Source organism: Salmo salar, chromosome 15 (genome assembly GCF_965601325.2).
Source record: "Salmo salar chromosome 15, fSalSal1, whole genome shotgun sequence".
Lineage (NCBI taxonomy): Eukaryota > Metazoa > Chordata > Actinopteri > Salmoniformes > Salmonidae > Salmo > Salmo salar.
In genome coordinates this window covers 76,494,188-76,507,043 of record NC_138305.1, presented here as the reverse complement: position 1 = coordinate 76,507,043, position 12,856 = coordinate 76,494,188, and the positions used below count along the sequence as shown (strand labels likewise).

At 45.9% G+C, this 12,856-nt stretch overlaps 1 protein-coding gene across 3 annotated transcripts in view; it reads right to left on the bottom strand.

Moving 5' to 3' along the window:
* The window catches only part of LOC106572186 (agrin), a 259,715-nt gene that overhangs the window by 59,710 nt on the left and 187,149 nt on the right, over positions 1–12,856 (bottom strand). For all 3 annotated transcript variants that reach the window (XM_014146121.3, XM_014146125.3, XM_014146126.3), the window contains 3 exons: positions 11,238–11,459; positions 931–1,128; positions 440–640 (listed from right to left, as the gene is read on the bottom strand). In XM_014146121.3, coding sequence (XP_014001596.1) covers positions 440–640; positions 931–1,128; positions 11,238–11,459 — 621 coding nt within the window. The remainder of the gene's footprint in view (positions 1–439; positions 641–930; positions 1,129–11,237; positions 11,460–12,856) is intronic.

Genomic DNA, 12,856 nt, shown 5'->3' with positions numbered 1-12,856 from the left:
TCGCAGTCTCTCTCTTTCGCTACCCCTCCCTCCATCTCTCTCTTCCCCCTCTCCATTTTCCCCCTCTCCATCTCTCCTCCACTCCCCACTTCTCCCTCCCCCTCTCCATCGCTCTCATCATCTCGCTCTCTATCTCTCCTGCTGGCAGGTGAAACCTGCTCTGTTGTTCCTCAGACGATGACGACAGTGACTACGTCTGGCCACAAGGGACTATTGCTGACATCATCTGCATGACAACCGTACGGGGACAAAGATACCCAGAGAGAAAGCTGATTGTCAGAGTAGAGACTCTGGTACCGTGCCAGTAGGAGAGGAGAGCAGCTCCACAAAGGACTTGAGTAAACTAGGCTGCCACTAGTGAAGCAAATCATGATTAAAAAGGCACTGTGTGCCTCGTGGTTCAGACTTCCTCTGCTCTATCAGTGGTATCTAATCCTACCTTCGTCGCAGCTGCCAGGCTTGGCCGCCTCGATCTTCTTTTTGAGGACGCAGGAGGCCACGCCCAGCTCGCAGGTGTTGTCGTAGGTGAAGCCGTCGCTGCCGCACACGGGCGAGAAGGCCTGGCCCTGGCATTGCGGGCACTCACACTTGTTCTGGACGCAGCGGGCCCCCCAGGCACACACGGCGCTGCCGCAAGTCTCTGCAAATGCACACACACAAACATACGGACGATCGTGCGCACGCATGCACACACACACACACACAGGTGTGTCAGCAACTATTGATTGGAATCATGTAAAAGGAATATGCTTGCTAAAATACAATAGTGAGACATTACTTTAAGACCTACTATTTGTACAACCACACTGTTGGTAGGCACACACACACACACACACACACACACACACACACACACACACACACACACACACACACACACACACACACACACACACACACACACACACACACGGTGCTGGCATTACTCACTGCATTCTCCCTGGGCGAGCACGCGCAGGTCAAGCTGCTCGGTACAGGCACGCACGTGGAGCTCACACTCGCTGTCGTAGGTGGAGCCGTCGCTGCCGCACACCGGTTGGTGGGACTCCACACACTCCTGCGGGCACACACAGCGGCCCGACTGCCCGTCGCAGATCGCCCCAAACGAACAGTTGGCACACGCCTCATCTGGAGGGAGACAGGTAGGAGAGTGTTAGGATTGGAGAGAGTAAATAAGCCCGGTATGGGTAACGGGGAGAGAAAGAGAGTGTGTTTGTGTCAGTGAGTTGAGAGAGAGAGGGAGGGCAGATAGAACTGGCTCATCCAAAGCCTGTGTGGGTGGCGTGACAAAATCCACAGCCGCGACGCCACCATGATGTCATGTGTTTACCTAACCCCCTTCGAAAGGCCAGTCATTTTGAGAGGGCCCCAAACCCAGATGGTGTGCAGACTTCACACAGCTGCAAGTTTCAGTAGGATGATCTGGACTGAGAATACTGTCAAGAATCCTCTATTTTCAGTTGACTCTGATCATTTGCACGTTTTCCATTCAGTGTTGCATTCACTCGGGCTGCCTTGCATAGCCTAGTACCAACATGCTGTGGATATCAATGATTCGTGGCAGCTCGAGTGTATCACAGAGCCAGAGCGGAGATGCGAGGGGTGGGCAGCGCTCCTCGATTGCCAATTACACCTGGAGGATTGCATTAGCAGCGCACGGCCGCTATCACATTCAATTAGTGGCTAGGTAATAACAGCTGCTGATTTATTGCTACTGGCTAACGGAGAGAGCGGGCTACTCAGGCGGAAAACCTCCCCCTCCCCTCCCCTGTGTTATTAACTTGTGTATTACACCTTATTACACCTTAATAAAGTCAGGAAGTCAGCCTGCACCGCACAGGCACTCGCTGTGGACAGCCCAGCCTGGGGGCCTGATTAAAAGCAGGCGGTATAAACAGAAAAATATATGTAGCCGAGGTGGCGACTGGCAGGGATGGGGAATGCATCACCGTGACAATGACGGTGTTTCGAACCCGGGGGATATAAATCACAGTGAGTGCCGTCCTTTATCAGCGCCCGTGTCCCGATAAAGGCCTTCTTTATTTCCCTCCTCTGGCTCTGTCTCGCTCCCCCTGTTCCAGCCAGTGCCGCCGGTCGTTGGCGGCGGCTAATCAGGACACATCTAGCTATCGGACCCAACTGGGCTGCCTTACTGGCTGTAAACACAGAGCTAGGACAGCTAGCACTGAGGCGCTAACGGCGCTAACAAGGTGGGGGGACTTGTCTGACCGGGGAGGGGAGTTGACGGTGAAGGGGGAGGTTGAAGAAATTGGCCTTGAGGAGAGGGCCATTCCGAGTGATGGATACCGAGAGACGGTGGGGAAAAGAAAAGCTAAAGAGCAGTTCCGGCCTCAAAACGCTACACACCATCTCGGAGGAGTAGAATTAGTCAGAGAGACTGGAGCTACGACAAGGGAGAGAAGGAAGAGTAGAATTAGTCAGAGAGACTGGAGCTACGACAAGGGAGAGAAGGAGGAGTAGAATTAGTCAGAGAGACTGGAGCTACGACAAGGGAGAGAAGGAGGAGTAGAATTAGTCAGAGAGACTGGCGCTACGACAAGGGAGAGAAGGAGGAGTAGAATTAGTCAGAGAGACTGGAGCTACGACAAGGGAGAGAACGAAGAGTTGTTCTTTAACATGATCAGAAAGAGAGACAGTTGTTTAGTGAATGGCTCTGTTAATGTCCCAGACTATAAAAACACTCCCCAGCCGACCCCACTGTGCCTGCTCCATAACTATTCCACCGTCCCTCCTCACCGTCTCTCCTCCCTTTCTTATTTACCCCTCTCTCCCCTATCTTTCCGCTCCTCTGCTCTCGCTCGCTACCTTTTTACAGCAACTGTGCAAAACTCGTAATGTTTATTTCTGTTTTAAATGACTTCTCGTCTCTTGTCTCATCTATTCTGAGGTAAATATATATGAAATTCCTTACGGAGCGATTGATATCGTTCTGTGGTCTATTATCCATGCGTGTCTCTGCTTCTTCCAGCCTGCCAGACACACAAGGTCACCCACCACTCAAACATTGAGAGGAGAAAATACATCAGAATAATAAAAAATGTCACTCATCTCACTATCGGACCGCACCTGAGCCATAAAGATAACCATTTCCCCTAGCGCCATTTTTCGATCCCCCCGAGGGGAAGAAAATCTAATTATGACAGCGCACATAGGCCTTGCGAAACGGTGGCCCCACTCATACACGCACACACTGGTTGTCTCTGCATGCAAACGCACAAGGGAGAAAAGGAAACACACAAACTTCCCAGCCTCCATCGACACATACACCACACAATGTATGCCAGTGATATGAATTGTCCCAGGATAATTAACAGAGATAATAGTGAAGGTGGAGGGAGGTGAGGTGACTCAGTGGAGTTTGAAGAGGCCTGTGTAAAGCAGTGCAAACAGCCCAGAATAAACCAACCCACATCACCATCCCTCCGTCGGGCCTTGCCTAGCACTGCCTGCCTGTCGCTTTTATTGCCCTGTTCCGCTGACTTCTGCCTCTGTGGAGACTTGCTGTCATCCATAGTGCTGTATCAGACACATACACACACACACACACACACAGCAGGGCCCACTACCTAGCTCTGCCCGCAACCAGCTCGCCTTTTTAAATAAAGACTATTCATTACGCCCCCGCGGCGCCACGGTGAGAACTGTCTACCTAACGCCGCACGCACGCACGCCGTCTCCAAATTGAGTTTGCTCGCCCGGCTCAAACATTCCTTTTGCTCCATTTCCCATTGGAATACATCTTTATGTGCAGAGATTTCAACTTGGGAAAGGAAAGAGGAAATAATAGTGGAGTCACATCGGCCCCCAAGCCAACAACACTGCAGTGGATTAAACGTCAAACTCCAGTTGAAACAATAGGGCAGGGATCATCAACTAGATTCAGCTGCGGGACGATTCGTTCTTGAGCGGATGGTCGGAGGGCCGGAACAGAATTATAAATCATTTGTAGACTGCAAATTGATCGCAAGAAACCCAAACAGATATGTTTAAAATACACTGCTCAAAAAAATAAAGGGAACACTTAAGCAACACAATGTAACTCCAAGTCAATCACACTTCTGTGAAATCAAACTGTCCACTTGGGAAGCAACACTGATTGACAATAAATTTTACATGCTGTTGTGCAAATGGAATAGACAACAGGTGGAAATTATAGGCAATTAGCAAGACACCCCCAATAAAGGAGTGGTTCTACAGGTGGGGACCACAGACCACTTCTCAGTTCCTATGCTTCCTGGCTGATGTTTTGGTCACTTTTGAATGCTGGCGGTGCTTTCACTCTAGTGGTAGCATGAGACGGAGTCTACAACCCACACAAGTGGCTCAGGTAGTGCAGCTCATCCAGGATGGCACATCAATGCGAGCTGTGGCAAGAAGGTTTGCTGTGTCTGTCAGCGTAGTGTCCAGAGCATGGAGGCACTACCAGGAGACAGGCCAGTACATCAGGAGATGTAGAGGAGGCCGTAGGAGGGCAACAACCCAGCAGCAGGACCGCTACCTCCGCCTTTGTGCAAGGAGGAGCAGGAGAAGCACTGCCAGAGCCCTGCAAAATGACCTCCAGCAGGCCACAAATGTGCAAGTGTCTGCTCAAACGGTCAGAAACAGACTCCATGAGGGTGGTATGAGGGCCCGACGTCCACAGGTGGGGGTTGTGCTTACAGCCCAACACCGTGCAGGACGTTTGGCATTTGCCAGAGAACACCAAGATTGGCAAATTCGCCACTGGCGCCCTGTGCTCTTCACAGATGAAAGCAGGTTCACACTGAGCACGTGACAGACGTGACAGAGTCTGGAGACGCCGTGGAGAACGTTCTGCTGCCTGCAACATCCTCCAGCATGACCGGTTTGGCGGTGGGTCAGTCATGGTGTGGGGTGGCATTTCTTTGGGGGGCCGCACAGCCCTCCATGTGCTCGCCAGAGGTAGCCTGACTGCCATTAGGTACCGAGATGAGATCCTCAGACCCCTTGTGAGACCATATGCTGGTGCGGTTGGCCCTGGGTTCCTCCTAATGCAAGACAATGCTAGACCTCATGTGGCTGGAGTGTGTCAGCAGTTCCTGCAAGAGGAAGGCATTGATGCTATGGACTGGCCCGCCCGTTCCCCAGACCTGAATCCAATTGAGCACATCTGGGACATCATGTCTCGCTCCATCCACCAACGCCACGTTGCACCACAGACTGTCCAGGAGTTGGCGGATGCTTTAGTCCAGGTCTGGGAGAAGATCCCTCAGGAGACCATCCGCCACCTCATCAGGAGCATGCCCAGGCATTGTAGAGAGGTCATACAGGCACGTGGAGGCCACACACACTACTGAGCCTCATTTTGACTTGTTTTAAGGACATTACATCAAAGTTGGATCAGCTTGTAGTGTGGTTTTCCACTTTAATTTTGAGTGTGACTCCAAATCCAGACCTCCATGGGTTGATAAATTGGATTTCCATTGATTATTTTTGTGTGATTTTGTTGTCAGCATATTCAACTATGTAAAGAAAAAAGTATTTAATAAGATTATTTCTTTCATTCAGATCTAGGATGTGTTGTTTAAAGTGTTCCCTTTATTTTTTGAGCAGTATATAATCATTTAAAGCCTTGCTTACATTTGTATAAGATCACATATATATATATATTTGTTTTACTTCAGTTTATTTTAATAAATACTTTCTTAACATTTATTTTTCTTAAAGCTGCATTGTTGGTTAAGGGCTTGTAAGTAAGCATTTCACTGTAAGGTCTAAACCTGTTGTATTTGGCGCATGTGACAAATACAATTTGATTTGATTTTGATTTGATATATCTCTCTGTTATGCGTGGGAATACTTTGGAACAGATTTTTCCAAAACTTAAATCGTTTGGAGATGATTTGCTGGTGTTTTTAAAGTATTTTATGTGCAATAATAACAATATATACAGTGCCTTCAAAAAGTGTTCACACCCCTTGACTTCTTCCACATTTTTGTTTTGAATTGAAAATTGAGATTTTTTTACTGGCACAATACCACATAATGTCAAAGTGGACTAACTTTTTTTTTTTTATGTTTACAAATGAATTACAAATTAAAAGCTGAAATCTCTTTAGTCAATAAGTATTCAACCCCTTTGTTATGGCAAGCCTAAATAAGTTCAGGAGTACAAATTTGTACCCCACACATACAATTATCTGTAAGGTAGCTCAGTCGAGCAGGTAATTTCAAACACAGATTAACCACAAAGTACAGGGAGGTTTTCCAATGCCTCACAAAGAATGGAATCTATTGGTAGATGGGTAAAAATAAAAAAGCAGACATTGAATATCCCTTTGAGCAGGTGAAGTTATTAATTACACTTCGGATGGTGTAACAATACACTCAGCCACTACAAAGATACAAGCGTCCTTCCTAACTCAGTTGCCGGAGAGGAAGGAAACTGCTCAGGGATTTCACCATGAGGCCAATGGTGACTTTAAAACAACAGTTACAGAGTGTAATGGCTGTGATAGGAGAAAACTGTGGATGGATCAACAACGTTGTAGTTACTCCACAATACTAACCAAATTGACAGAGCAAAAATAAGGAAACCTGTACAGAAAACAAATATTCCAAAACATGCATCCTGTTTGGCAGAGCTTGAAGAAGAAAAAAAGATTTATAGGCAAATGATGCACAATCCAGGTGTGGAAAGCTCTTAGAGAGTTACCCAGAAAGACTCACAGCCGTAATCGTTGCCAACAGTACTTCTACAAAGTATTGACTTGGGGTGTGATTACTTATTTAAATGAGATATATATATGTATTTAATTTTCAATACATTTCACTTTGTCATTATGGGGTATTGTGTGTAGATGGGTAAAATATATAATCCATTTTGAATTCAGCCTGTAACACAACAAAATGTGGAATACGTCAACGGGTATGAATACTTTCTGAAGGCACAGTGTATTACATTGTTTTGCTCAGAAAACTTGGGGGGGACAAATAGAATCACCCGCCAGTTGAGAAACCCTGCAACGGGGTAGAGCTAGCCGAGAGCTAGTGTAAAGGTGCTAAGCTGAGCCAGGCAAATCTCTCGCTGTCTGCTGGTGGTAGCAACAGCTAACAGTAAAGCTGGCTAACATTGTTTAAGGTATTATCATCTTGGATAATGGCAGCTAAATGACTTCAGGCATCTCTATCACTCTACATTATTAGATCAGTATATCTATTTCACATCTATAAACTGTTACCCATTTAGGACCAAAAGGTTAGCAGGCAATATGGAACTGTGCAAAGTAGCCTACGAGAGAAGAGAAAGGTGGAGAGATAATTTCAACATTTATTTTCCTTTCTTCATGTCTGCTCTGTGCTAAGTTAGTCTACAGAAAACATGATACATACATGTTATTTGTTATACAGATACAGGCATATGGTGTAGCCTACATTTACAGTAGCAGAAAATCTCATTCAAACTCTGACTAAAACGACCAAGCGTCAACTGTGGCTGAGGACTAAGAGCACGGAAAGGACACGGAACGGAAGGCACAGGAGCAAATGGACTTAGCTCTGCAGAATGGTCACTACCTAGGAGACCCACAAAGTCATCAAATCTGATTTTAAACCTAAACTTAACCTTGATTGATATTATTTTGACGAATACTCCAGATAAATGGGGTGGCAGGTAGCTTAGCGGTTAAGAACGTTGGGCCAGTAAGCGAAAGGTTGCTGGTTTGAATCCCCGAGCCGACTAGATGAAAAGTCTGTCGATATGCCCTTAAGCAAGGCACAGAACTCTAATTGCTCCTATAAGTCGCTTTGGATAAGAGCGTCTGCTAAATGACTAAAATGTAATCATAAACTGGGTGGTTTGAATGCTGATTGGCTGAAAGCTGTAATATATCAGACTGTATAACATGGGTATGATAAAACATGTATTTTTACTGTTCTAATTGCGTTTGTAACCAGTTTCTAATAGAAATAAGGCACCTTGGGGGGGGTTGTGGTTTTCATAAGAACAGCCCTTAGCCGTGGTATATTGGCCATATACCACACCCCCCTCAGGCCTTATTGCTTAAATATGTTGATAGCAGCGTTTTCCCACTGGATTTTAGTGACCACTGCCGAGTTGTCTGTGTCAGAGATGTGAGAATACATAAATCTAAGCCTAAGAGGAACTTTAAAGACTTTAGTGAACAGCCTTTTTTACATGATCTTTATTTTAGTGACCTTGATTGTATCTCAGCAATCCTTGAACCTGATTTTGTCACGCCCTGATCTGTTTCACCCCCTCCAGGTGTCGCCCATCTTCCCCATTATCCCCTGTGTATTTATACCTGTGGTTTCTGTCTGTCAACTAGCGTTTTGTCTCAGCTCCTGCTTTTCTCCAGTCTCTTCTTCTCGTCCTCCTGGTTTTGACCCTTGCCTGTCCTGACTCTGAGCCTGCATGCCGTCCTGTACCTTGGCCCCATTACTCTGGATTACCGACCTCTGCCTGCCTTGACCCTGAGCCTGCCTGCCGTCCTGTACCTTGGCCCCATTACTCTGGATTACCGACCTCTGCCTGCCTTGACCCTGAGCCTGCCTGCCGTCCTGTACCTTGGCCCCATTACTCTGGATTACCGACCTCTGCCTGCCTTGACCCTGAGCCTGCCTGCCGTCCTGTACCTTGGCCCCATTACTCTGGATTATCGACCCCTGCCTGCCTTGACCCTGAGCCTGCCTGCCGTCCTGTACCTTGGCCCCATTACTCTGGATTATCGACCCCTGCCTGCCTTGACCTGTCATTTACCTGCCCCGGTTGTTACAATAAACATTTTTACTTCAATACAGTCTGCACTTGGGTCTTACCTGAAACCTGATAGATTTAGCTTTAAGCTTTTTTGTAAATGTCTTAAACAATATTGCAGATAATCATGCCCCCTTCAAAACTCAGAGTTAAAGGTAGATCAAATGCCTGATTCACTACTGAATTTTCAAGTCATTCGTAAGAGAAATGTTGCCTGGATCAAGGCCAGGAACACAGGCTTAGGCCCAGATTGGCAATCTTTTAGGCAACTGAAGAATCAATGTATCAAACTAATCAGAAAGGTTAAATCTGATTATTATGTAATCAATCTTTCTGATTGTAAGGGGAATACGGCAAAATTCTGGAAAATGGTCAAATCTTGTACTTCCTCCTCTTTGCCCCAACAAATAAATTCAGACTCTGGCCCCATTAAGACAGAATTTCTTGAAGGCCATAAGGGTGTTCCGCTATTGGTCAATCGTCAATCGTTGGTCATTCGTTTCAAAAGTGTACATTTCATTCAATATGCGGATCATACTATTATGTACGCAATTGCCCTGGTTGTGACAAGCCTACAGTCCGATTTTGCAGCTTTACAGGAAGCCCTTACTGGGTTTGGCCGGGGTAGGCGTCATTGTCAATAAGGATTTGTTCTTAACTGACTTGCCTAGATAAATAAAGTTTAAATAAATAAAATACATTTTAAAAACTTGTGCTTAATACGAGAAAAACTAAATACAGCCTTTTTCAAGTTCTCATTAGACTGTTCCAGATGGATTACATCTTCACTCATCTGATGGTTCTGCAATCGAACAAGTCCCTGCATACAAATTATTTATATTATTATTTCTATTTCTACTTTGCACTTTCTTCCACTGCAAATCTACCATTCCAGTGTTTTACTTGCTATATTGTATTTACTTCACCACCATGGCCTTTTTTGCCTTTGCCTCCCTTATCTCACCTCATTTGCTCACTTTGTATATAGACTTATTTTTCTACTATATTATTGACTGTAGGTTTGTTTTACTCCATGTGTAACTCTGTGTTGTTGTATGAGTCAAACTGCTTTGCTTTATCTTGGCCAGGTCACAATTGTAAATGAGAACTTGTTCTCAACTTGCCTACATGGTTAAATAAAGGTGAAATAAATAAATAAAATAAATAAATAAAATACCTTGGTATTTGGATTGACAATGATTTAACGTTTAAAAAGCATACAAATGCGTTTGTTAAGAAGCTATGATTTAAAGTGGGCTTTTTTGACAGAAACAGATCTTGCCTCTCTCTAGTCAGCAGGAAGCAGATTGCACAGTCAACCTTCCTACCTGTTCTTGATTATGGTGATATTATTTATCAAAGTGCAGCTTCCACTACTCTTAAACCCCTGGATGCTGTTTATTATAGCGCCCATCGTTTTATCACCGGAGACAGTTTTATTACTCATCACTCTTTACCTAAAGGTTGGCTGGACCTCTTTAAAATCATGTAGATCATATCAGTACACTCTTTTTGTTTACAAAGCCCTATAAGCTTCAGACTTACCCAACATCACTGTTAAGATTTAAAATGACAAGTTGTCAAACCCGTTCACAGGGTTGGTTCACTTTGGAGACTCCTCTGGTGTCTACAGTGTTCGGTAAATAGGCCTTTCATTTCCTACATTTGTTAATCATCTCCAAAAGACGTCTCGATTGGATGCTTTGATTTTCATAACGAAGAATGTGTTTGTATTTTATGTGTATATTGTCTATATTTATGCCTATCTATTCTATACTTAGTCTCAATATGACTTCCCTGTTGAAATAAAGGTAAATAAATAAACCTTAACCTTAACCACACTAACCCTACTGCCTAACCCTAAACGTATATTAATTTAAGTGGCATCCTCAAGTGGATTAACCTTCGGGAAGAAAAAGAAAACAGGCAATGAAATGGGTGCCTGTGGAAGCCGAAATATTGTTTATCCGGGTCCTCGAGTGCAGACAAAATATACCATTTGTTCTTGGTAAGTTAAATGACTGTAGGTCATCCGTACTATAAAAAAAGACTAGGAGTGTTTCCTAACCTAGGGCCTGGAGTTATTGCTGTTTTCCTGTTCAGGTCACATGGTCAGGGAAACTGCTGGCTTAGATGGTACTATATTATAATATATTACAGTATACATACATAGTATACTTAAGCGATAAGGCACGAGGGGGTGTGATATATGGCCAATATATCACGGCTAAGGGCTGTTCTTTCGCACAACGCAACGCAGAGTGCCAGGATACAGCCCTTAGCCGTGGTATATTGGCCATATACCACAAATCCTAGAGGTGCCTTATTGCTATTATAAACTGGTTACCAACGTAATTAGAACAGTACAAATAAATGTTTTGTCATACCCGTGGTATATGGTCTGATATACCACAGCTGTCATCCAATCAGCATTCAGGGCTCAAACCACCCAGTTCATAATGCAGTATAGTCCGGTACTCACCGCAGGGTCCTCGGTGCTGGATGTGGATCTCCTTCTGCAGGGCGCAGCCCATGGCCTTCATCTCACACTGGCTGCCGTAGCTGTGGCCGTCACTGCCGCACACCAGGTCGGGCGTCTGGGGGCAGGCGCCATGGCACTCGCACACGGGCTCGTTGTTCTTCACCACGCACGCGGCCCCGAACTCGCAGGCCTTCCCCAGGCACGGGCTGGGAGTGTGTAGATCTGAGACAGGAGACAAGGGTTAGTGTTGAAGGGGGATGAGGGAGAAGTGGAGAAGGAGAAGTATTGAGGGTGGTGAGTGTGGGGGGGGGGACTGAGGGTTAGGGTATTGAAGGTTGGGGGCATAGAGGCAGGGCAGGGTGGGGAACTCGGGATAGGTTAAAAGAGAGTAGAGGTTGATTAGGATCAGAAGGATTTCAAAAAGGGGGTTGCCCGGTCAACGTGGATGCACTATGGTCAAGTCTAAAACATGTACCTGACTCTCATCCATAGTACTTCCTGTATCAATCAACTCCCTCCTGGTAATCTATTTTTGTTGTTGTTGGTAATCTCATTGGCCATAAGTGTCTGACGCCTCTGTATGAGCAGATCAGCAGTGTCTGCCCCTCTGTATGACCCAATAAGCAGTGTCTGACCACCATGTATCAGAGACCCACACCCTAAGTTCTATGAGTAGAAACCTTGACCTTGTGTCAATCGATTGGAAACTGGGGATGAACGGTAGAGGATAACATATTTTTCGATTTATAGAGAAGTAAACAGCTGCTGATTAATTGATGTTTCCCAGCATGCCGTTCTTCAAACGCAGCCATTTGCATCTCACGAGAGCCTCAGAGAGAGAGAGAGAGAGGGAGAGAGAAAAAGATGATGAAGAGAGCTCTCGCAATGTGGATCGAGAAGAGAGAGGAAGGGAAACTAGAAACAGAGGAAAAGAGAAAGAGCAGCGTCTGCTTAATAATACACAAAGCCCAGCTCCTGGGCAGTGGGAGAACATCAGAGAAGCTCTGTTCTCCGGCCGCCCCACTACACTGTAACTTCATTAAATTGGTGGCCTTGTTAGAGAAGTGGGTCAGAAACGAGAAAGAAACGCGCAAAGACGACAATGTGAGCCACGGAATTATAGTGTTTCATCATCATATCATTTATTTTCCTTCATTCCCCCCGATCAATCCTTCATCAGTATTGTCGCCAAGGTTAGGCGTATGTTAGCCGTATTGTAAGGGGGTGGATTGAGTTGGGGATGGGGTGGGTGGGTGAGTGGAACAGATTGACAGTTGAATCCCCAAGGCCTCGGAAGACTGTGGTGTACAGTGCAGCCTCGTCAAGCCAAGCGGGCAGAAGAATTATGCAGGGGGCGGCGAAGCCATGCGAAGGAGGCTCATTGGCATGCCTGGAGCGTGGGGGTATTGCGCAGTGGCGCTAAACGCGTCGTGTCTGCCGTTTGGGAGATAGATTCAAATGCAAGTGAATGTGAGGACGCATTTTATCTCTGGCTTCCCAGCGAGAGAGATTGTAGATGGGGAAAAGATCGGAGCGGAACTCGGGTATGTCACGGGTGGTAGATGGTGTGGGAATAGGGTTACAATGCTGAACCCAGGCTACCCCCCTCCTACAACCCC